Source organism: Anopheles nili, chromosome 3 (genome assembly GCF_943737925.1).
Source record: "Anopheles nili chromosome 3, idAnoNiliSN_F5_01, whole genome shotgun sequence".
Taxonomy (NCBI): domain Eukaryota; kingdom Metazoa; phylum Arthropoda; class Insecta; order Diptera; family Culicidae; genus Anopheles; species Anopheles nili.
Genome location: NC_071292.1, coordinates 55,837,770 through 55,862,428, shown reverse-complemented (window position 1 = coordinate 55,862,428; position 24,659 = coordinate 55,837,770). Strand labels below are relative to the sequence as shown.

Below are 24,659 nucleotides of genomic sequence, written 5' to 3'. Positions count from 1 at the left end.
ATAGCTTTAAAGGTATTTATCCTTCCGTTCAGTTGCGGTTGCTTCCGAGAACTCGTAGCGGTAGCCAGTGAGTTGGGGTTCGTTTGCGCTTTACCACAGCACAAATTACTACCAACGATTGACGCGTACCACCATTTGGCGTCTTTTGAAGGTGAGTCATACAAAGTCCTGAATCACGATTACACACACAACCTCATTCTTGCATACAATTTGTTGCTACGTCAAAATTTAGTTTACCTTTACTCTATTCTCGCAGGATGAAAACAAAGCTATCAACGGTCAACAGTTTTAAGCAACTGCAACAACTAGCATAATTCGAAACCAACCACTGCCAGGAAGAGGAACAACAACAAGCAAAGAGCCAAGAGAGCGAAGGATAAAGCGAAGAGAGCGTAAGCACCACAATTCTCACCACTTCCACACTCAGTTGGAGTCGTTTTAGGTGAAGTTTTCCCTTCGAGTACGGCATGCAAAAAAAATTATGACACTGAAACAGCCTATCTCTGGAAAGAGCGAAACTGCTAAAATCTAGCAGGCCTTGTATAGTTTTCACCGGCTTTTCGACGGCATAGCCTATTCTCTGCCCACCGGATGCTGTGATTCTGATAGAGGAGCTTACTTCATTATTTTTTCGCACGCACACCGAGCCTCGGCCACATAAAGAAAACGTCCATCAAACTATGCACTGCGTTCGGTACGCACTGTTGGAATAGGTTATTTGCACTGAATTTTTTACCACTCACGGATGCGAATTCACTTCGAGATTTGCACCGATTTGCAGACACTTCTCGCGACGATCAGGTCTCTTAAATTCCCATACACCGAAGCCGCAGCCTGTGGAAGGCTTGTTCGCTAGGAATAAAAGCCACGCTGGAAGGGAGAGTTCACCACGCAGCCTCCGCGATGGCGGAGAGACAAACCAGGACTAGCAGCTCGGTGCGTGCTTTGGCTGGCTTCCCCGGTGCTCCAGCAGCTTCAACACACGCAACACCACGGACGCAGTGTGCCATGGGATTCTCCTGTCATATGCTGTGTCACCATCGAGCGAGCAATTATGTGCTGGAGAACGAGAACGATGTTTTTTCGATGTTTTTCCGCTCGCTAACAAAGAAACGAAAACCGTCGATTTTTTGAGTAAACGACAATAAACGGTATCTCGTGTCACGATCTGAAGCAGCTCATCAGAAAAAGAATCAAAGTATATTGCAACTACTTGCTTTGGTAACTGATCGCAATTTATATAAACTAACTAAAAGCAATTGAAAACATTATTACACTAATGATTTTACGAACATTTTCATACACTAAAAAGCAATCAAAAATGTTTTTAAATCTAATCAATTCACAGTATATTAAATAAAATTGTATTGAATTGAATACAAATTGAAATCATAATTTATACCCTTCAGCAAACAATATCCTGCTAGCTATAATCGTTTCAGGCACATATTTATTTCCTGTAAGTTCGCGAAACTGCTAATCTTCCCGTCAACCATATCCGAGATAAAAGCGATTTAAACGCTTTCTTGTCGGTGGCTCATGCGCATCGTATCCATCTGCCGCAAATGCTCAACATCGCCAGATACAATAACAATTTCCCCTTCGGACGAAAGACTCTCTCTTGCATCCTTTCGAGCTCTCCGAGGCCACATGTCGATTGCTGAGAAGCTATAAGGCAGACTTTGGAGCGCTATTTCCCTCCATGTTGATGGAAAATTCTCCCCCAGCACATCGCTTCGTAGAGTTTCCACCATCTCCCCGGCGCGTGTATGTGTGCCCTTTCTTCTTGGACTCACTGACAGTTGAGCCGGATCGGGCGAAAGATAAATTCGCGACACGTTACATACGAACAGGGTGAAGGCATGCAGCAAAACACACCAAAAAAATCAACGCTCGTACGTGTAGTGCTTTAGCTCTAAACAAGCGCAGCAAGTCGCATCCTGATCCCGAGTGCCGGTACGGCTCAGGTGTGGTTGAATGATTCAAGCGGATGTGTCTGCCGGAAGGACGGGATTCAAATTTTGAAACAAGCCATATTGCGGACGCCTGGGATGTGGGTACGAAATGACATTCTGCCCGTGGGGGTGGGCTCAGCGATCCTTTGGTTCCAGTGACTGCCGAATCTGGTTGACGTTCTCGTTAGAGAGCGTAATACCGGGTCCTGGGTGGACCGCGAGTGTGAGGATTGCCCAAGGGCTCATCCGTTTTTCGCAGCCCGATCGCGGATAAATTCAAACACGTACCGGTCAGATGGATACGTTTAAAGGAGCGTCGCCAAAGAATGTTGCCCTAAGGCCCGGTTTCGCTCGTACGGACAAAGGAAGCAACCACAAAATGGCTCAGAAAGGCCAGCACTCACCCTGCAGACGCGCAAAAAATGCTCAAGAATTGACGTGACCAAAGGGACGCATGCAACTTGCAACGAGGACTTAAGCCGCTCGTACATTCGCCGCTCGAAACACAAATCCCACAACGGCTCTGATGACTTCCGCTGCATGATACGCTCTCCCTTCGTATATGATAAGCGTGGCCGATGCATCGAAGTGAATAATGATATGAGAGTTTTTTGCTGTCATGTACTTTCTATCTTGCACTATGTTTTGTTTTAGTTATCTCGCACTTCTCTACCATATCTACTTTTGCTTTCACGTCTACCTTTGACTATGGACAGCTCCTACTTTTTACCGATGTACTCGAGAAAAGATCGTTTACATACTAATTTTAAAACGATTTTGATATTGATGCTATGCGTTGATGGTCGAGCAAACATGCTTCAATTCAACAAACAATAGGACGCGCTAAATGTAGTCGATATATTGTAACAGACTGTTACAAAACATCTAGAAGGTGTTTATGTTTGTAAAACTTGAAAAAGCATTGCATATGCCAGCGATTGTGAGTTGCACTTATCAATGTTACACACTTTTACAAACAACCATGCGCCTCCATCGTGCGCCCGACGGGGTGACTTAGTCGCTTACATTGTTGCAGATAATTTCCTTACATAATCCCACCGGCTGTTAATATCAAAGCTCTAAATAACAATAAACAAAACTTACCTCTTCTTTTCGGTGCACCACACCATCATCGCGACGCAAATTTTTAATGCCCAAAAAATCCACCCTAATCCCACCGGGCCTGGGCAAAGAGAGCTTCTCTCGCATAAACGAACGGTGTGACTTACCGTACGTTCCTTCGCAGCACTTCCACGACAAAGGCGCCCCCACGAGGCACGCGAAAGACGTACAATCGAAGCTGCGCTCTTTTGCATACTTTATGCCGCGCTACTTTAATTTAATATTATTGTGCTACAGTCATAAAAACCGGCGTGCAGCATTAACTGATGTGTACATCACCGTGCCCGTGCGCGCTGGTGTCGAGGCGTAAAAGGAAGAAACATCTGCAAACCGGCCACCCGAAGGATGCCGTAAGGCGGATAATACAACGAAACCAGGGCCCCGCTGGTCCTCGAAGCACGCAGTCAGGCTCTGGAGGCGCTACGCAGAGCCTTCCGTTTAATATACGACCAAACACACCCTCGCTGTCGCGGTTCCACCACGCCACCACAAGTCAGCTACGAGCTGCGTTTTGCTGGCAAACGAAACAAAACAGTTTGTAGCGAGTAGAAAGCATTACAACCAAAGAGAAGGAGAAAAAAATCGAAGCCGTTGCAGCATCTTCGTGCAGCAGCTCGAAACCCGGCGACGGAATCGAGGCAAAAATAGCTCCGCAAACACTCGTGTGGCATTAAAAATGGACGAAAGAGTGCAAAAAAGCGTACCGGCGAGGAGTCCTTTTTCTCAAGACGCATCCACACACCCGGTGACGGCGTCCGTTTTTTGTGCTGGCTTTTCTCTTCTTCTTCTTCTCATCCTTCTTTCGTTCCCCCCTCGTTTCCTCCAGCAGCACCGGAAGCAAACGGAGTGATTATGGAGTAGCTTCACTCACCTTCCAACAACAACGGACGGCGCTTATTTTATGTCACTGCAGGGACAACGAAATTCTACGCTACAATACGCGCGCTTGTGTACTTGTAATTTATTTCCGTGCAATATTTATTTAACATTCGCCGTGCAAGATTATGCATGTGTGTACCGGCGCTTCCGGTGTGCCATTAGACCCCCGGCCAGCTTCCTGCGAACGCGTTGTTGTTTGCTCACCTCGCCACCGACCTGACCGTGGCTTTTGTTAACGCGCTGACGTACGCGCGTGCAAAAACGTCACCGGCTTATGCTTCATCGGCGTGCTCTTGTTACACCGGCTCTCGTTGCACCGTTTCATGTTGTAATTTTACGGTTCCTTCACACTGCTGCAACGCACGCTTTCGAGCTTTATCAAACCAAACCGGTTGTGTGTGTGTGTGTGTGTGGGTGGGGCTTTAAAACGTCCTCCTCCTTATAGAATCATGCCTTTAAACCTTCAGAAAGACGTAGCAAAGCAGCAGTCTTAAAGCAACCGCTTCACACACATGCAGAAGCACACCGGATGAACTCATATCCCCTTCGCGACCCGCTTCCGGTCTCTCACCCCCCCCTTTTTTCGCTTGCTAATGGTGCACAGGACCTCTCCTGCCCTGTTGACGAAACCCTTCGCTAGATGATACCTGATATGCATGTCGATCGTTACTGTCGTGCACCTAATCGCATTAGTGGTACGCGCAATCAGACATCTACACTAATTGCAATTTATATCCCGCCCGTCCCGTGTGTCGGTGGTGTGTGCCTTGCACTCTCCCCCCAGATGCCCCCAGAGGTCTTGCGAGGCCACTATTGAGTTACCTCAAGAAAAGGACCCAAACGGAGGGCACTACACCGCCCTGCGCCCAACCACGTGTGCTCGGTAATGATTTGATTTCAAGGGGGGGAGGGGCCGAGATGTTTGGCCCACCACCATGCAGGATGACGACGTCAAAGTCAAAGCATCAAACGAAGTCCTTCCGAACGCGCGTGCGGCTCCCATCGTAGCAGCCCGATTTGAAAAGGTAACTAACGACAACGGGACTAATTACTACGTGTCCTGTCAATGTGGCACGAGTGTGCGTTTTCCTCCCCCTCGGGATGCATTCCGCCCCCTACAAAGATGAGGGCGTCTCTGAGTCTTTGAGTCTCATCGATCGATATCCGTGAGCACGTGAGGGTGAAAAGCGTCCAAACTCGAGCTCAAGGTATGTAGGGTAATGTGCTGGGAGTTTTCTTTCTTTTACCTATTGAAGCGAGCTTTCGCACTGACCTGGTTTTAACCGAACCTCCTTTTTTAAACCGAAGCGTTCAGGACATTCACGATGCGGTCCTTTGCAACGGCAGAAAAAAAAACGGCGTGAAATTAAACGAGGTAATACGCGGGAGTTTTGCGATTGTGTCCATCATTTGTCGGTAAAATATAGTTATCTACAGCCGTGGTTGTGCGTTATCCTTTTGCAAATCCAAAATTCTGCACTCACTCGGCCAGGACCGTCCCAGGGATGTCCCTCAAATTATGCATTTATCTCCCGATGCCCTATGCGCGGTTGCCCTTTTCGATCGATTCCACACACACACACACACCGTGCACACATACCACAGGACGCCATACGGAGCACCGTACCGGTATGTGTCAATAGCTAAACGCTTTATCAGATAATGATAATAATTCGATTTACGTAACGATTTGGGGCAGCCAGGGCACCATTGCCCAGCCCTTGGAGTCCTTTCGCCGCGACCGCACAGCCGGCCAGCTACGCGTAATAACAGCAATTGAAAGCTTCTTCTTCATGTGTACCCTTTTTGCGCACATGCCCCTGCTCAACGCAGCCTCCACCGAGATTCGATTGCCACCGGAAGCGGGTAAATATTTGCATAAAATAGCTGACTAGCTGGCTGGGTGGTTAGCTTGGTGGAGCGTGTGTGCATGTGTGTGCATGTGTGGTAAACCAGCACCAGCAACCAGCATAAAGCGAACAAAAAGCACCTCACGCCAGGATCCACGCGTGCAAGGTTCGGTAAAGTCGCAGTCACTCGCAGTCAGCGTTCAGCGCACCGATTTCGTCCATTTTCCCTTCGGTCGCCGGAAAAGGAAACCCCCGGGATGGTGGTTGTTTGTGGACGTTAGGGCCACTTTGTTGTCTCCCGAGCAGAACCCGGAAGTGAGTCCTTGCGTGGTGCAACCCCCAACCCTGTACCACCGCAGGACATTCGGCATTTGCATCACAATTAGATCTAAACTAATTCAGTGCACCCATACATCGAGGCGAGACGGCTAACATATGGGAACTGACATTTGCCACTTTTGGCGCAGGGTGTCCTGGCGCGTGGATCGTAAAGTTGCCTTGCGGTGGCGCGTACACGTGTGGGTGGGTGTGTGTCCTGGAGGCCACCTGTGGTCGCTAACCGTCGTAAGGTTTCTCGTGGGAGCCACCGCCAGCGATGCGATGGGCTTTAACTTTGTTTGCGTTGCATTTATCTCGGCGGAGTTTAATTGCAACAATGTTGGCGCTGCGCTTAGCTCATCCGCCGCCCTTAATGGGACTTGTTTTGCCGATCTAATTACAAACTTGAGTCCCTTTGTGGTGGGGCTTTGGGTTAGCGTGTTTCAAATCGTCACAGGGAAAGTTTGATGCTAAGCTAGATTTTTCTTTAAAAAAAAAGGACAAATTGTAAGCCAGTGGAAATTTCGAAGGTAAAAGCTCTTCAACAATCCCTTTCCTGATGAGCGAAGGTGACCATTTGCAGCAAACAAATCCCATTACCGGGCTTCCGATAGTTTGCGCAACCTTGCAACAGATGCAACAGAGACCGTTTTTGGGTGAGATGTCCTCAGCGTTGGCTCGAAATTGAATGCAAAAACCTCCGAAACCGAACCTGTGTGGTACGGTCAGGCGTTGCATCCGACACCTCACCGAGGGGTCGTAAATTGAAATCGTGACCATCCGAAAGGACTCACGAACCAGACCCACGAAAAAAAGGAAGGACGCAGCCGTACCAGCGGCGTATCTGGACCGGAACAATTTGGCCCGTTAATGAGCCGTAGGATATCCCGTTTAGTCGTAATTACAAACGCAGTTCGGGTTCGGTTGCACGCGCAAATTAATTGCCTCCCAGGATTGCAACCGCCGTCCAATTTGGCCAGGGGTTTCGTTGATTTGCTCGCGACAAAACCACGGCCAGTGGGTCCCGATACGGTCGCTTGGTTTTACGAAACAGATTTATGGACGCCACGGTTGCCATCCCTGTTTTCCCGTCCCAGAATCGATTACACATCGTGCCGCTGAAAGGATTGAAACTCACCGGTCTGAATCGTTGGCCAACGGACATCAACGTTCATGCCGTGCGAATCGAACAGCGTCTGTCCACATGGCCACGATGGGGACATTTTCCTTTCTGTTTTTTTTCTTTTCTTTTCCGTAACTTCACAGTCGCTTTTTCACGCCTCCATTACAAAACGTTGGCATGGTTGTGGTGAAAACGCACCGCGGCCGGTGTCACGTAACAAGTCTAATTAATTTATCATCATAAATCCATCCTTGCCGGTGCGCTGTAAAGGCACGACACGGTCGATGGCCATAAAACCCCATCCCTGGTTGGGAAACTCCATGGAAATGGGCCCTCCCAGCCAGCGGGTCTTCCCATCTGGTTGTCTGGGTTTTTGGACGGTCCCAAACCGCGTCCAGGACAACGTGGAAATGACCGACCAATCGAACGATCCAGCCTCACCGTGAGGCTTTCACCGAACGCGTGACAACGAAACGCTATTGGAATCTAATTTACCTGCACTCGCTTTGCAAACCGGGTGAGCTTTTGCGTTGCTCACCTCCAAACGTCACCCAATCAGCTTTAATGAGTTTCGTTACATGCTTCAGCTGGTGGTGGGATTGCATAATCGATCCGGTCTTTGTGACTGGTGCCATCGCCTGTCCAAAAAAGGACCATCCAAGGAGCCCGACGGTGGTCGCATTGTGTTGCTATGGTGATGACAATGGAGCTTGTTAAGCTTCACGAATTATGCCTTTGACAGGTGAGAAATTTGCATTATTTGTGAATAGTTGATTGAAATGGTGCCATTGAAGCGTGCAGGATAATATTCAGCCCATGCGGTTAACTTACGGACGTGCGTTAACATCCTTCCTTGTTTGTTTGAAGTGTCGCCACAAAATTACACACTTACCCTTAGGTTTGTTTTCTTTCTTTTTTTTGCTCATCCTCTCTCTCCCACCCAAAACCGATTACGCAAAGTGCGTGTATTCGAAGGATAATGCTCCCCCCCTCAATTCACTCGCACGCATAAGTGCCACACGCCATAAAGCCTCATCGCCTCAAAAGACATCGAATCGAAGTTGCAACAAACTCCACTTAACCGACAATTACGCGGTTTTATCGCAAAGTGCAACTTTTCGTTGCGTGCCGAAACTTTCGCGCTTCACCATTCGCCGAAAGTGATATTATCCTGTTTAGCCGCACATATTATCGCCAATCAGCAGCCCTCCCGAAACAAGCGAAAAACCCCGTCGGAACCATGTGGTACATTTGCCTCGGGAGCCATTTTAGGCTTTCGGGTGGCCAAGGCTTCCATCGGGAGGTCCTTGGAAGCACAGGACAAAGATGAGGTGAGTTGTCGGAAGGATTCCGTGGCTGGGGTTTGAAACTCACCACGTCGGGAAGTTTTTGTACATTTAAATCGGCCCCTGTCGCAAGTGAAATTTAAATTACTTAAAAGTCCTCCACTCGATTGTTGTTACGAATACATTGCGAATACATTATTACGAATACATTGCGTGGCGCAGGGCAGCGGATGAATCGCTCAGGCAGACCCACGGTCATCGTCCGATTCATCCGCTGCCCAGGCAGACCCACGGTAATGGCAGCTTTGGCGCCACCCGACTAAGTGAAAGCCAAATTGCCGCCAGAAAGGTTGCCAAGCGGGATTTACCCATCTTTTCTGGGGAAGTAAGGCAGTGGCCTATGTTCATTTCCAACTTTGAAAACTCCACGGCGATCTGCGGATATAGTGACGAAGAAAATTTGCTACGCCTTCAATGCGCATTAAGGGCAGACCAGCGCTTGAGTCAGTAGAACATTTATTGTTACTGTCCTCCGGACTCGCCGAAGTGATGTCATCCCTCCGCACGCAATTCGGAAGACCGGAACTCATCCTGGACACAGCTATAGAGAAAGTGAAAGCCTTGCCAGCGCCCCGAGTGGACAGATTCGAAACGCTAGCTGCATTCGCGATCGCAGTTCGGAATATGTGCGCAACAATTCGCGTTTCTGGCATACCCGACTACATGTGCAACGTGGCTCTGTTAAAGGAACTCACCGCCAAACTACCGCCTACAACGCGCTTAGAGTGGGCCAGAAGTGTCTTGCATGGCACAAAAGCGGATGCTACATACAATCTCCACGCGGGAAGGATGGATGCACGACCATACACAATGCACTTCTGCACGACAACGACAGCAACAGCCACAAATTCACACAGTCGGTAGATCGACACTGCCTCACACACATTCGTTCACATCATTCACATTCGTTGATCGCGGGTTGATTAACGAACTAGGAATACAGGGCACACCACATCCTTTTTGCCTACGGTGAACCGGAAACACGACTAGAACCGAAGCGGATTCCTTACGCGTGTCTTTACGCATTTCAGAAGTGCACAAGGACGCAATAACCCACGAACTATCACTGGCATATCACACTACGAAACTTATCACTCCCGACACAATCACTGTCGATGGAACAATTAACCGAAGCATGCAGTTATTTGAAGGGACTGCCAGTGAAATCCTTCACAAGCGGACGTTACGAAACCGGCTTGTTATGGTAATATGATGAAGTTCAGCTTCCCTCGAGTAAGGAGATGGCTCTCAGACGTCATACGTGCTTAAAGAGGAGAATGGAAAGAGATCCGATATTAGCCAAGTCCATAACCGACAAAATGCTCGATTACGAAAGGAAGGGTTACATACGTCGCATGACAAATACTGAACTACAGGAGACAACACCAAACGACTGGTACTTACCAATTTTCCCTGTATTGAACCCGAATAAACCCGGTAAAATTCGTATGGTGTTCGACGCGGCTGCTAAGGCAAACGGTGTAAGCCTGAATTCATTCCTGCTAACGGGGCCAGACCAATTAGTAGGACTGATCGCTGTCCTGTACAAAATTCGTGAATACCGCGTGGCCGTTAGCGGTGACATCAGAGAGATGTTCTCGCAAGTCCAGATGAGGAAACAGGACCAAAGAAGCCAGATGTTTTTCTGGGAGTGACCGGAAAATTCTAACAAACAACCGGCAGTATTCGTGGTCACGGTGGTGACATTCGGTGGGGCCTGTTCTCCGAGTAGTGCGCACTACATAAAAATTTTAAACGCCGATAAGTTCAGCGACCAATTTCCGCGAGCCGTAACCTGTATAAAGTATGAGCATTACGTAGATGACATGCTGGCCAGCGTTGAAACAGAAGAAGAGGCACTGACACTGGCAGAACAAGTCAGATATGATCACGCATGTGGTGGATTCGAAATTCGTATTTGGATTGCATTTTAGCAATTCGCCGATTCATCGCGAGACGAGGAAGCCCTAGGGAAATAGTCAGTGACCGAGGGACTAACTTCGTAGGAGCAGCACGTGAACTGAACGCGGCCTCTACGGTCGATGATAATGCTGTGTTGATGGTTTTCAGTAGTCCGGAGCTTAGGTGGTTACCTTCAACCCACCAGGAGCACCACATTTCGGCGGCTGTTGGGAGCGACTAGTGCAGTCTGTGAAACGGGTCCTTGCACAGATAGATCTACCCCGAATACTAGCAGATGAGGTCCTAAAAACAACGTTGACGGAGATTGAGATGGTGGTAAATTCGAGACCATTGACCTACCTGTACGATCGATGACGAACAGGACCTGCCAATAACACCGAACGATCTGCTACTCGGAAGCAAGGCGACAACCGCATTTGATGACACGACATCCGCCGTGCTGAGGACGTGGGGCGCCGCACAACAGAACGCCGACATGGACTCGTCCGACACCCCTTGATCAAGGATGGAGACATCGTGGTGATCGCAGACGGAATCGCCTCCCACGCAATACCTGGCCAAAGGGACGAGTCGTTTCGGTAGTGCGAGCACGCGACGGACAGGTTAGACGAGTCACGGTACAAACCGCCAGTAAGATTTACGAACGGCCTGCGACGAAAATAGCGATACTAAATGTACGACGTGAGGACACGATGCAACCAGCCAACGATTGTTTTTTGAAGAACCACGTGGAACAATTGACACTTGCTCCGATGAGTGAGTGAACTGTTGTAGCGTTCACTGGGGGGGAGAATGTCGCAAGTGAAAGTTAAATTACTTAAAAGTCCTCCATGCGATTGTGCTCTCTCTCTCTCTCTTTTATGGACAATCATCCAGAATAAAGGTAGTAATTTATACAACTCCCCTTTCAGAAGTTAACATTCGAACACCCCCTTTCGAAGGCGATCAATGATCGATTGGTCTTCCGCTTTGGGAGAGTTAAATTACTCGCAGGCTAATACCCCATCAATAGTATTAGCATTTCGCGAGAACAAGCCCGCTGTGCGGTGCAGTTTCATTTACGGAAAACTAATCCCAAAGCTGGCGAGCTTCCCTCCGGGAAATGATTGGCGCAAGGTTGGAGTGCGCCAGCACTAATAATGGCCATAAAATGAAACCGATTACAGTCGTGTACGATGCCAGCGAAACCGCACAAGACTGGCATATGTCGTTGAGCGGTCCTGCTGGAATGCTGGGCTAAAGTTCACCCGATCGTCTGTCCCGGACTATTAGACCGAGTTCTGCTGTGCCCAATAACGGGAGGCAATTTTACGACAGCGATACGGACATATTTCCCCAGCCCCATTCGGGCCCGGCTCAGATCTCGCAGCCCATCTGATGGCTAATAAAATGATCCATCGAATGCGGCATGGGATGGGAAAGTTTCACCCATAAACCTGCGCTAGCGAGAGGGGATCGAATTCGGGATTGATTGAATTATGCCTCGTCGTGGCATTTGGGCGTTTTCCTTTCACATGGAAGCCCTTGCTCGTTTGACCTATTTGGGGTATTTAAGTGGAGAGTGCAGATATTAGCAATCGCTACCTGGGTGGATAGTTTTACGATCGCGTCCCGATTTTGGGGCGTTATCAATCGTGAACGCCAGAAAACGATTCGGGCGCATATTTAAATGACGTTATTTCTTCGTTTTAAATGCGTAAATGATGCACGACGAAGGTAGTAAGTGCGTGAAACACGTATAAAATGTTTAGGAAAGCCAAATAAAGCCTTTTTACTCAAATGCAACGGTTGTTGGCGAAAGGAAAGGGTTGTGAGTTGATCCTCGTGGATCCTTGTAATCGTTTTATGTAGCCTTGTAACCTGGCAGTATTGGAAAAAACGATACACAATAGTAAAAAGGGCAGAATACTTTCTGAAATTATATGTTTCGTTTGAAACGATCCTCAAGGACGATCGTTCGATCTTAATGAGAGCTTTAAAAACATTCGTCAATTAACGTCTGCACAGTGTTGAGGGTTTTGGGCCAATTAATATATAATTATACCAAATATTTAATATTTGCAAAGAACATGCTCCTTCAAAGCGAAAAATAAGCTACGTGCATCGTAGATAATATAAAAATAAGAGCACACAAAAACTGCCCATGCTCTAGAAAAAGTGATTTTTTTACGGACTGGAGAGCAAAATTTTTAGCTGGTTTTAGATTTTTCGCGGAAAAGTAACAGGAGAGCATGCTACTAGTTTTCTAAAGCTTTACCGCGCGACCAACAGATGGCGCTAATGAAAATTAAAATTTTTAGTTCACCTAGCACTCAATAGATGACGCTGTATTGTTTTCAAAACTGCGCAACAGATGGCGCTTTAAGCGTTTTCTGAAATGTTTCAAGTTTGGAATGTTTCACCAATTGAATTATTTCTTGATTTTAAATCGTTGGGCGACAAAATTTCTTACTCTAATGAGATTTTCTTTCGTTTTATTTTGCTTAAAATTTTTTCGGGACTCTAAAAAAATACGACGTTTCCGATTTCGGTCCGCATGCAGGCCTGCTGGGTAGAGCGCCTAGTAACTTCTGTGTTTCCGACCGAAGTATCTGTGCTGCAGATAAATCCGATAAGGGCAAGATTACGGAATGGAAGACGATGAAAAATAAACATGCATTAGACAGAAAAACCACGCGTTTTTGTGTCCCTCACAAGGAAACAGTTTATTGCTCTGCCCCGTTTTGCAGCCATCTACCATACGCTCGGTACGTCTTATAAATGAAATAAATTATAAAATGAGTTTGTGGCCGCATGTGAATGCATTGTGCGCCCACATAAATTGCGGCCCCTTCACGACACGTTAAGTACACCGGATTACTTACGCTGCTTGATTATCGGGAAGTACCGGTGGCAGGAAAAGTCAAACTCGGGCGGTAACTTTGACTGTCTGCTGTGTCCGCTGGCCAACAGGTTCATCATGACGAAATTCATTTTGGCCACCTTCACGATATCGTTCCACTGTCGACAGGAGCGCGTACATGGCAAGAGAAAGACAAGAATTATTAAAAAAAATACAGGCCAACCGGACTCGATCGTTAACGAGACATCCAAACAAACCTCTTCATCGGGATTTGGGAACGTTTCGAGCAGCGTTCGTGCCTCGTGGAAGTGTTTCGCGGCCGCCGCATACAGCTCGGTCGCAGGCGATTGCAACATAAACATCTTCATCTGCTTAAACTCACTGTACGGCATCGGCGGTGGCGTCGAAAGGGTCGCAAACGGTGAAAAACGATGCTCGAAACGCACCTGCTCGTTATCGAACATGGGCAGCGGTTCCGGGATGCGATCCTCCTTGATAAACCCGGCCAATGCCTTATAGTACCCGCCGCACAGCGTCTGCATCGCCTCGTTGAACAGAATCTCTTTCGCGTCCGTTTTGGGTTTGCGTTTCTTCGCCTTCGGTTTCTTCTGGTTCGATTTGGCCGCCTTCTGATCGGCCGTATACTCCTGCTCAGCGAGAAACGTTTCCGCACGCGTCAGCGCGGACACGATCCAACTGAACAGGTACTGATACAGGTACCAGAAGATGTACAGATACTCGTGCACACTGTACAGCTCCAGCTCGAGTCCTGCCAGCAGATAGAGCGACATCGCGCGCAAACAGTGATAGAAAACCCACGTGCCGAAGCACGCGAGATGGTGCGAATTTTCGCTTTTTGGCGACAGCGAATGCAGGTACACGTCGACGCGTTCCGCTTCGTCCTGCAGATGGGCAAAGTTCACCATTATCATGCCAAGTCGATCACGTTGCCGTGCACGATTGTATCCGCAGATGGCGAACAGCGTGTAGAATGTTTGCTCGTTGTATTCGAAGAATGAATTCACGCAATTAACTGCCTGTCGGGGACGAGAAGAGCGTGACAAAGGTTAACAAATGGTGTGTCGTTTCGTTTGCTGTCGCAAATGCTTACGAATGGATTGCTGTAAAGCGAGTTATCCGGACGCAACGCTGGGGGAGCGATGAAAGCCTTCACTGACTCTTTAAGGACCTCTGTAAGAGGCTTTACCCCGAACACCATGGGACCGGTGGGGAAGTACAGTGTCTGCGGTATGCTTCGGGATAGCAGACAGGGGCCAAACTTTTTGCTAAAATCCATCAAAAAATTCTAAAACCAAAAAAAAAATGCAAATTATTATGACAATTTGTACAGAAGCAGTGCAGAAAACGAAAAACTTACCAACGCCGCGTGAAAGTTGGTGCAGTTGATGATTTTGCACGCATGTTTTATGCGCTGTATCAACTCCACCAAATACTGAATGCTCAAATGGCGATCCTTGATTTTTGTGCTCCGAGGAAAGGTCGGCGGAAGGAAGCGCTGGTTGACCATCATCGAAAATCCCATCGGATTCGGTGCATCCGCTGTGAATAGCCATACATTAGTTGCGATTATATCGCGGCCAAAGTTAGAAATCGATCTTACATCCCTCCTCGGGCTGAGTTCCGAAATCGATCGTTTTCTCTATCGACAGTGCCAACTCCAGCGCCCCGTTTAGTGATTTTACTATTTCAATCATTTCGTTTTTCGGCAAAACGGACGATTGCTGTAAAGGGGTTGATCAAAAGTCAATACATTGCGGTGCGAGCTTACGGTAAAGCATACTTACCGCTGCAACTTCTAGCCCGTGCTGCCAGGATGGTCCTTGCTGTAAGTACGAACGAACAAACACTGTAAAAAGGAGCGTCCTGGTCACACGTGTGCGTAAATGTTACCTTTAGTGGATACAATCCTACAAGACCCATCAAAAACAGGCGCGTAAAACGAACCCTCGCTAAAAGCGCCTGAATCTCTTCCTTTTCTCGTTCGTCCTCAGAATCTTTGGTCTTTTTGATGAGGTCTTCTTCGGCAACCTTCAGCATGTTCATCGCTTTTGTTTCCGTAACATCTGCGCTCAGGTTGTAGTCGAACGAACTGTGTTGAAAGTCTTCTTCCTCGTACACATTGGCTCTGAAGAAAAGAGGAATGACGTCGTGAGCTGTTGGGAAAATACCCCACATGTAAAAAGACATACGCACCTGAGAGTGAAATTGCGAATCAGGTTGATGATTTTCTGAATGGCTATCGAAAACGATCTCATCGTTTTACACTCAATTTTGTTCGGTTTATGCAAGTACAGACAAGTTAGCACCGTTTGGGCCATCGAATGGCCTTCTAGCCAGGAAACCATACATGAGTACACCGCATCGATAATGCCGATCGATTCTTTGGCGAGCAAATTGTTGAGCTTGATCTGATCGGTCTGCAAAATAGAAGCAACATATGCGTATACTTGGGCTTAGTGCTTTCGATAAGCGTATCGGATCATTATCATATTTATCCTACACTCACCTCCACCGCCGTATCGAAAGTCAGTGGAGTTGTTTCTCTATTGCAACTCATTCCAGCATCCATTTTCGGATCCATCATTTCGATTGCGGACATCGCTTCCATCAAACCGAAGGTAGAATCGTGTACCAGTTCCCCAAGCTTGAGATCTGAGAGCAAGAACGATTATGTTACGCCTGGGTAGACAACAATCAAGAGCACCATCTAACCTTTGACGCAGTCGAAAAAATCTGCTGTAATGTTGTTCCAATCATCGGAAGGACCCATTTGTACACCACTTCTTACATCCTCCTCGGAGCGTAGCTGTGCTGTATCCATTTTGTCGTCGTCGGAGAATCTGGAAGTGGTGCAGAAATAATACATTTTTACACGTTTTGAACAATTCTCAACGAACCACGAGCACTACCTTTGAGACTGTCGCACGGATTCTTGCTTTTCCTGCATCATTTGTTTCCGCAATGTGTTGTTTATGTTTTGCACAAATTCACTCTGCTGTCATCCCTTGCCAACAGTGAAGGCTAATTTTTACAGCACCTTTTGACAGCTCTCTTTGTTTACATTTTAGCCTTCAAAAAGCATTTTAACCTGTCATTAATGTAAACAACAAGCAACCGGTAGTTTCTGTGTGTAAGCAAAACATTCCGAAAATGGGATACAAAACGAAGTTTGTTCAAGATTTATGCTCAATCCGTACTGATATCTACGAAGAAGTGATCCAATTTACTTTAAACCCAAACGTATTCCTGCAGAATGTCCAAAATCTACGCAAATCATCGCTTGAAGCATTGGTATACGTGTTACTTATGAAACAACGTGGGAAACTACCCGGCACAATGCTGGAAGAACGACAACTGAGCCTGAAAGATATCATCTCCATAATTAATATGAACTATTTGCAGCTGCAATCGGATAGTGATACTTTCAGGTGGATATTAAGTGCACTAACATTAATGGTACTCAACGGCAAAGACATAGACTTCATACGAAAACAGCTGGACTCGTTCGTCGCAACGTTTGATAGCGAATGGCACGAATTACCTTTATACTACGATGTACTGAGAACGTTCCTCATTCTAGGTAAAGAAAACACCGAGTTGATATCCATTTTTGATACTTTGTATGGAGAAAAAATGATTCGCCGGCTTTCATGCGACTCGAGCATGATACGAATGAAGGCCCTAGCCTGTCTGCAAACAATGGTAGAGTTTGATTCTACACTATTCCATAAATGGCAACTGCTGGTGCAAGATCCCAAAGTGGTAATAGAAAATAAGATATTTATGCTGTATCAGTTGATAGAAACTCTGGTTCGTAAGAATAACCAAAATGCAGAATTAGTACGGACGCTTCAATGCGATCAAATCTGGTCAATCATTATCGATAGTCTTACGTTGAGTGATGCAGTGTGTCGTAAAGAAGCACTTTCCACCATACAGTATGCTATCAGCTATGCAAAACATAGCGATCATGATGTAGTGGGTCAGTATTTCAACTGGTCCCGAGATAGAACTCAATCGGAACGCCTTACTAACGCCTGGCAATCCTTCATAACGATTGCGGAAGCCTTGAATGAATCACAAGCCCATCTCATCCTACCGGCCCTTGAATTGTTAGAAAAAGTAAAACCTCTGCATATGATATGGAAGAATACGTTGCTACGAATGATGTTCCGTCACGAAAACGTCCGAGTCATCAACTTCGGCTTGGAACACTATATAAAGGATCGTTCCTTCGATGGCACGGAAGTAAATCTAGAAAAGCAATTTCTAGAAACTTTCAATCGTTCAGCTACTTTTGATAACACAGCAGACAAAGTTGTAAGCCTTAGTAGTTATTACAGCACACCGGAAGCTTTGTCTTTTTTGCTAAACACTATTCCAGAGATAAGCTGGAACTCAATACCCTACTATTGCATTTCTATCGTTATACACGATCGCGTAAGCGCACAAGATGCCGGTAAAGAAGGTCTGGTATTACCACTGAAATCGCTTACAAATTGTGTTAAGATGTGCCAAAAGGTGAAGAACATTTCGCTAAGATATATCACGAGTATGCTAATACTGAAAACTATATCTCGTGTTGCAACTCGTTCGAAAAAGACCGAAATCTCTAAACTATTGCTAATTACGGTTAACGAAGTGGAAATACTTTCGAAAGTATTTTCAATTTCACTGGAGAATTTCCAGGACGAATCTGGGCTGACATTCTATGATGCCATAACTCAGGAAGCATTAGAAATTTATTTGCCGAAAGTCTCTGTAAAAGACGCCTTTTTCATAAAAGAGCTTCTGGTGAGACGTATTTTAAGGGCCGATCTACAAGAACAACAGCGGCAGCTAGAAAAGCTGGCTCACTGCAATCTGCCAGTTTATATGAAGATTTTGAACCTGCTTCCCGAAATACCACCCAGCTGTATGGACGAAATTGCAAAAGCTAGCAGCTTTGCGACAGGCATTATAACAAAAGCGATCGATACAAGCATACCAATTAAACCAGATATATTTGAAATGCTTCGAGAAATCTGTCTTCTACTACGAGCAAACGAAGAAAGCAAACGGTTCGATGCATACAATGAATTATTGTCATTTATGTACAAACACGTATCATCTCGTTTAGTTTGTTTCGACTATAATCAGACTGCCGCAGTACAGACAATTCAAATGACACACTTTTTACTATCATCTGCGAACGATAAAGATTTGGGCCGCTTGTTTTTCAAATCAGTCTCCATCAATGATCTAAGCGACAACTTTCAAAGATTTCAGTCAGTGACTACTCCATCAATTGACGAGGTTTATACAATGGTTGCTGGTATCTATCTGTACTACTGCCTAGCAAGGCCAGAACACGAACCCTCGTTTTCATCGCTAAATGATTGGTCCAAGCTCCTCAGTCTGCTTGATGTTGGAAATGTTGATGTACTTACATTAGTGATCGAGATCTTGCACACTGATAAAACCCTTCTGTCCGATGAGTATCGTATGAAAGTAGCGGACAGATGTTACGAGGAAATTTTAAGCTACCGAAAATCAGACCATTTCATGAAACTTATAAAAAGTTTCATCGAAATGCTACTGCAACCTTACATCCGAATGGCGGAATCTGTCGATCGTGAATCAGCAACAATACACGGACGAGTGTCGGAATACGTGGCAATGTTTCTCGAACAAGCCAGCACTATCTACGGTTTGGCAAACATTGTGTTTGAAACTGTCTTTCAGCTTCCTGTTGAAATAATTCTAAACTGGGGTAGCTTCGGAAAAGTGCTGCTGCAGGGAATGATTTTTGGCGATGTACAGAAACGAGATCAAAAGTATGTGTTGGAAGATGAAAAATATGGATTAGTTTATTTACTATTTGTTTTTGCTTTTACCTGCTTAGGGTGGAAAATGAAATTATCGAGCAAAGTGGTTTGGAAGTTGGGTAAGTTTTGAATGCATGTAAAAGTTGAACAACCATTACAACCATATCCATTTTCCAGATTCAAACATCATCCTCGTTACATTGGCCAGGCAGATGCACGTGTTCGAGTCCTATGCGTGCAGTATCTGTACAAAATCGCCAAGGCTCCTGATCAGCCTGATGCGGCACTGTTTTTACTCAAACTAGAACGAATGCTCATTGAACGCTTTGCGCAAATCACGAAAGCCAAGGAACGTTACTATGCAGATTCCATAACCCATCGGCAGAAGCTTCGCATCGTGCAGGCTTTGTGTGTGGTGCTGAAACTGACTGGCAGCAAACCTTATCCTCTGTTGGAAGTAATGCTATATGAAACAAACCAACCGAACATCAACTATCTGATCGAATTGATCGTAGCGGATAGCTCGATCGATACACTTACGATTGCAAACTCGCTTCGAAACGAAAAGGTGAAAGTATCCGGCATACAGTCGGTGTTTGTGATACTCTGGTTGCGGTGTTGTCAGACGAATTCCCTGGATGAGCAGTACATCTATCTGTTGCTTCCCTGGACTATGGCTCAAAATTTCTCCACCCGTCTGTACGCCCAAATTACGATCAAGAAACTGATCGCAAAATTCTCCACCCAACCGATCGATGCTGGACCGTTCAGAGAGATTTACGCCGCTGTTAACAGCTACCTTCGGCAGGGGAACGTCGAACGCAACATTGAAAAGTGCATGAAAGATTTTCGCTTCAACAGCGTGTTTGATTACGCTAATCTGTTGACGTTGGAGAACGTGTTCCATAACATCCCGAGGGTGTCCGCCGCGCCAGTGGAGGATGTCGTCGGAACAGCCACTCTGAAGGATTGCTACCAAACGCTTGGCCTTGCTGAGAGTAACCTTGGACAAGCCCTCGAATTCGACGAACTGCGCGCGGAGAAGCGCGTAAATTGCTTCCTGGCTGAATCCTTCGGTGGTGCCGATTTCGTGCAACGAAAAATAGTACCGCTGAAGAATTTGGAGCCGGCACAAGACATGTTGCTTGGTTTGCCGGAACATTTGTGCGCCAAAAAGATGGTATGTGGAAAGGAGTGCAGTGTGGTAGGTTGTACTAAAAGCATACAATTTGTTTCTTTCACCTTGCAGGATTCCACTGAAGGATTGATCGTAGTCGCCAGCTTGGTAAATCGTGCCCCCAATCTTGGTGGTCTAGCAAGGACGTGTGAAATATTTGCTGTAAAGCAATTTGTAATTAATTCGCTACAAGATATTGACAATAAGGAATTTCAAGCACTGAGGTATGTAACTGGCATTTCAGGACATTTTGCAAAGTCTCTGACGCATCGTTTTTCGCTTGATTCTCCCCACGCAGCATGACCGCCGAGAAGTGGCTCAATGTGGGAGAACTAAAAACGCACAAGATTATAGAGTACCTGGAAGAAATGAAAAGCAAAGGCTATGCGATAGTAGGAGCGGAACAGACGACCGGCAGCAAGCCGATAGAGCAGATGCAGTTTCCCAAAAAGTGCATTCTTGTGTTGGGGTATGTAACGGACTGTTATAATCTCGTGGCATTTGTTGCTGACTTCTTTACCATTTCGTTTTACAGACACGAGAAAAACGGCCTTCCAGCCGAAATTATCCGGCATCTGGATTTAATCGGAGAAATTCCACAATTTGGTGTGGTTCGTTCGCTGAACGTTCATGTAACCGGTGCCATTTTCATGTGGGAGTATGCCAAGCAACATCTCGTCAAGACCCTCGCTTAGTGTAACAAAATGCTAGTTGACGAATCAAAGAAGTTGAAATCTTCTATGTTTAAGAAGTAGAATATTGAGAAAAAAAACTATGATCGGAACATAGATGTATAATAAAGGTTTTATATCGTTTTACCATGGATACGGGAATGTATTTTACATTAAAAAAGAACGCAGATCGAGCCCCCCAAACGAGAATGCAAATGAGCTTATCTCCTCCACGCATGGTTGCGCCGCGATCTGTTCCCATGCGGCCTACCGGCACCAACAACACATTGGAGAGAGAGCATTAGAAAAACACATTCGAGAGAGCATTAGAAAACCACAATCGAGAGAGCATTAGAAAAAAGACACCCCTGCATTGTGGTGGTGGGAACTGGACGTAAACAAGTTGCGTCGTCGCCGTCATTGCCAGTTGACTCCATAACCGGACCCGGCGGAATTCGATGGTTAGTTATCTACCGAGAACGCTATCGCGAACAGCAACAGATCATTGCCGTCCGCTCGTGGTTAACGACGCTTCTCGCTGTGGTTTGTGTCCACGTTCCGTTCTTCTTCCCGCCGAAGCAGCACACTTCCATCACCATGTCGTTCGTTCCCGTGCCGCAGGGAAGTGATTTTCCGCTCGAAAACCTTCCGTATGGAGTCTTCAGCACTGATGCAAACGTAAGAACCGTATTCCAACGAGTTGAACACTCTTCGACGGTATGCCACTAACGCCTATTTCTCGTCCTCCTTCAGCCGACTGCCCGCGTTGGAGTAGCGATTGGTGAAAAAATCCTCGATCTTTCGTCGGTGGTGGAGTTTTATCCGGAAAATGTGCGCGTAAGTATTTGCACAAGCACCCCAAAACGAACGCCGAACATTCGGGTAATGTGTTATTTCACCACCATCGCCAGGCCGCCTTGAGGGCCACCGTGCTGAATGACTTAATGTCCTTGGGGTGTGAGGCGTGGTCAGAGGTCCGACGCGTCACTAAGGAACTGCTGCTGGAGGGATCGCCGCTTCACAAGGACGCAGGATTGCAGACTCGTGCGCTAGTCGCCCAGACCGATGCCAAGATGCACCTGCCGGCCAACATCGGCGATTACACCGATTTCTACTCGTCGATCCATCACGCCACCAACGTGGGTGTGATGTTCCGTGGCAAAGAGAACGCGCTTATGCCCAACTGGAAGCACCTGCCGGTGGGGTATCACGGACGTGCCAGCTCGGTCGTTGTGTCCGGTACACCGATTACGCGTCCGTACGGTCAAACGCTGCCGGTTGATGGAGCTGATCCTGTTTTTGGACCCTGCCGGCTGTTCGATTTCGAGCTGGAAATGGCGTTCTTCGTCGGAGGACCACCGACCGCGCTGGGAGATCGCGTGTCCGTTGGTGACGCAGCAAAGCGCGTCTTTGGCTTCGTGCTCATGAACGACTGGAGCGCTCGGGACATACAGAAATGGGAGTACGTTCCGTTGGGACCGTTCACGGCGAAAAACCTTGGTACTACCATCTCACCGTGGGTCGTACCCGTTGCTGCACTGGAACCGTTCCTGGTGGACAACTTCCCGCAGGATCCTAAACCCTTCCCGTACCTGCAGCACGAGCAGAAGTTTAACTTCGACATCAAGCTCGAGGTCGACATCAAGCGTAAGTCGCGTTCTCTGGTCCAAATCCGGTTCTCGTTTCTAGCGAGCAACGAAAGTGAAACCTGTTTTCGACGCTCCACGACGCCGGGTCGTGCATTTGAATACGTTTGTAACATTCCATCCTTCTTGTTTGTTTGTTTGCCACCAGCCAAAGCAACGGGCGTAGCAACGACGGTCTGTCGATCGAACTACCGAAACTTGTACTGGACGGCGCTGCAGCAGATCGCACATCACACTGTTACCGGGTGCAACCTGAAGCCGGGCGATCTGATGGCATCCGGTACGATCAGTGGCGATGCGTCCGATTCATTCGGCTCGATGCTGGAGCTGAGCTGGAAGGGCACGAAACAGGTTCCACTGAGTGGTGGCGAATCGCGCAAGTTTCTGCAGGACAACGACGAGGTGGTCATCCGCGGGCATTGCAGCACCGATGGGTTGCGGATCGGGTTCGGATCCTGCACCGGTGTCGTGCTTCCGGCTACACCGTTCGAATAAACCCACGCGATATGCGATTCCGAAGGTGAAGCGATGCGTTTGAAAATATACTCAATCCTTCCGTTTACTGTTGCAACGCTTTTTAATTTCGACGTTTCCCTTTGAAAATAAAAACCACGTTTAAATAAAACTCACACAAACTGCCGCCCGTTTTTCCAGCTACGATTTCCAATAGATATTATACGCCTTTATTAATGCATGCATATCCGTGCTACACCAGATCGACACTTTGCACGTAGCGGGTTGCCTTCTTGTCCTTTCTCGCTCCGTCTACATGCTCCTTTTTATTTTTTTTTATTTCGTTTCAACAACACATAACATCTAGGTAAGGGATTCGTTTAATGTTTGCTTTGCTCTGCTTTTACGGTCGCCTCTCATTCTCTCTATGTTTGGTTTGTAATATCTGTGAACTGTGTGCTGCTGAATTTTTGGATCCTTTTCGCATGCCTATGGTGGGCTTTGCCGAAACACGTGGCGCTTAACCACGTGGCGCTCAACCACGTGGCACTCCACCACGTGGCAAATCCGGCAGCATGGACAGCGGAAATGCACAGGAAAGATAAGTTTTGCCATTTGTTACGGATCTGATTAGCTGTTAAGCCAATAAACGCCCACACCGTGGGCACTGTGGGCTACAGGTGGTGGTATAGGTGACTTTGTGCGCGCTACATGCGGATTATAATGCGTACGATGCATCCGTGCAACTGAAGCGAACTAATGCAACCCCGTGTATGCAGCCGTTTGGGTACCGGGGGGCCCCATTTGCTGTGGCTCTCACTTTGCCTCCGTGCGCACCGACGGGCGCTCTGCATACCGGGCTTGGTTAACGTGTTTTCGTGTTTGGTACAATAATATATGATTGTATTTTTTTTTTGCTTCATGATTTTCTCTTCTAATTTTTTTTTGCGTATGCGTGTTTTTCTTTAACGTTCTGTCACATTACATTACATAAACGATTCACATCACTTTCGAGATGAAATATACAGACAGCACGATGGGGTGGGCTTCGTTGGGTGGTGCGGCGGGTGCAGCGAGGTGTTACCACCCCCGCAAATCCGTCCGCGTCCACCATCACCCCACCGTCAGCAAACGAGCGTATCTGAGAGTGAGCGCGAATCGTTGATTAATTAACATTTCATTTGAAGGAAGACTTTGTGATTTTGTCGTTTTGTTTTGCGTTGTTTTTACTGTTTGCTTCTGCTCCTGCTGATTCTTCTTCTTCGTCTAGCTCGCCACCTCCCGGAAGGAGGTTCTATGGGCGGATCCGCCCCTAAAATTAGAAGTCCACTAAAATCATGTCCGCCTGCGTTCGTGTACGAGTTTGGCGGTTTAAAGTTTAAACTACTAAGTACAATATATAACCTACGCTGGGCCGCGCGCTTATGAGCACGCTGGCCTCACACAACACCACGTAAATGCTTGCGTTGATTTGGAACTCTTTGGCGCGGTCAAAACGAAAAGCATAAGCTTAAATGGTTTGCAAA

General features: G+C 47.0%; 3 protein-coding genes across 3 annotated transcripts; 2 read left to right on the top strand and 1 right to left on the bottom strand.

Moving 5' to 3' along the window:
- Positions 1-13,200: 13,200 nt before the first annotated feature.
- On the bottom strand, positions 13,201-16,189 carry LOC128725314 (N-alpha-acetyltransferase 35, NatC auxiliary subunit). Its single transcript, XM_053819048.1, has 10 exons — positions 16,092-16,189; positions 15,886-16,031; positions 15,573-15,796; positions 15,270-15,504; positions 15,164-15,202; positions 14,980-15,100; positions 14,737-14,918; positions 14,470-14,664; positions 13,616-14,395; positions 13,201-13,516 (listed from the first exon to the last, which is right to left on the bottom strand). Exons 1-10 carry the CDS (start codon positions 16,147-16,149, stop codon positions 13,373-13,375), a joined length of 2,124 nt encoding a protein of 707 aa, XP_053675023.1. The 5' UTR covers positions 16,150-16,189; the 3' UTR covers positions 13,201-13,372.
- Positions 16,190-16,529: 340 nt separating this feature from the next.
- Positions 16,530-21,073, top strand: LOC128724648 (probable methyltransferase TARBP1). The gene is made up of 7 exons (XM_053818371.1): positions 16,530-16,807; positions 17,390-17,970; positions 18,607-19,218; positions 19,339-20,366; positions 20,436-20,587; positions 20,662-20,832; positions 20,899-21,073. The coding sequence occupies exons 1-7, from the start codon at positions 16,530-16,532 to the stop codon at positions 21,056-21,058; spliced, it is 2,982 nt and encodes a 993-aa protein (XP_053674346.1). The 3' UTR covers positions 21,059-21,073.
- Positions 21,074-21,548: 475 nt separating this feature from the next.
- LOC128723018 (fumarylacetoacetase) lies at positions 21,549-23,270 on the top strand. The gene is made up of 4 exons (XM_053816720.1): positions 21,549-21,712; positions 21,788-21,871; positions 21,946-22,681; positions 22,829-23,270. The coding sequence occupies exons 1-4, from the start codon at positions 21,632-21,634 to the stop codon at positions 23,173-23,175; spliced, it is 1,248 nt and encodes a 415-aa protein (XP_053672695.1). The 5' UTR covers positions 21,549-21,631; the 3' UTR covers positions 23,176-23,270.
- The last annotated feature ends 1,389 nt before the right edge of the window (positions 23,271-24,659 follow it).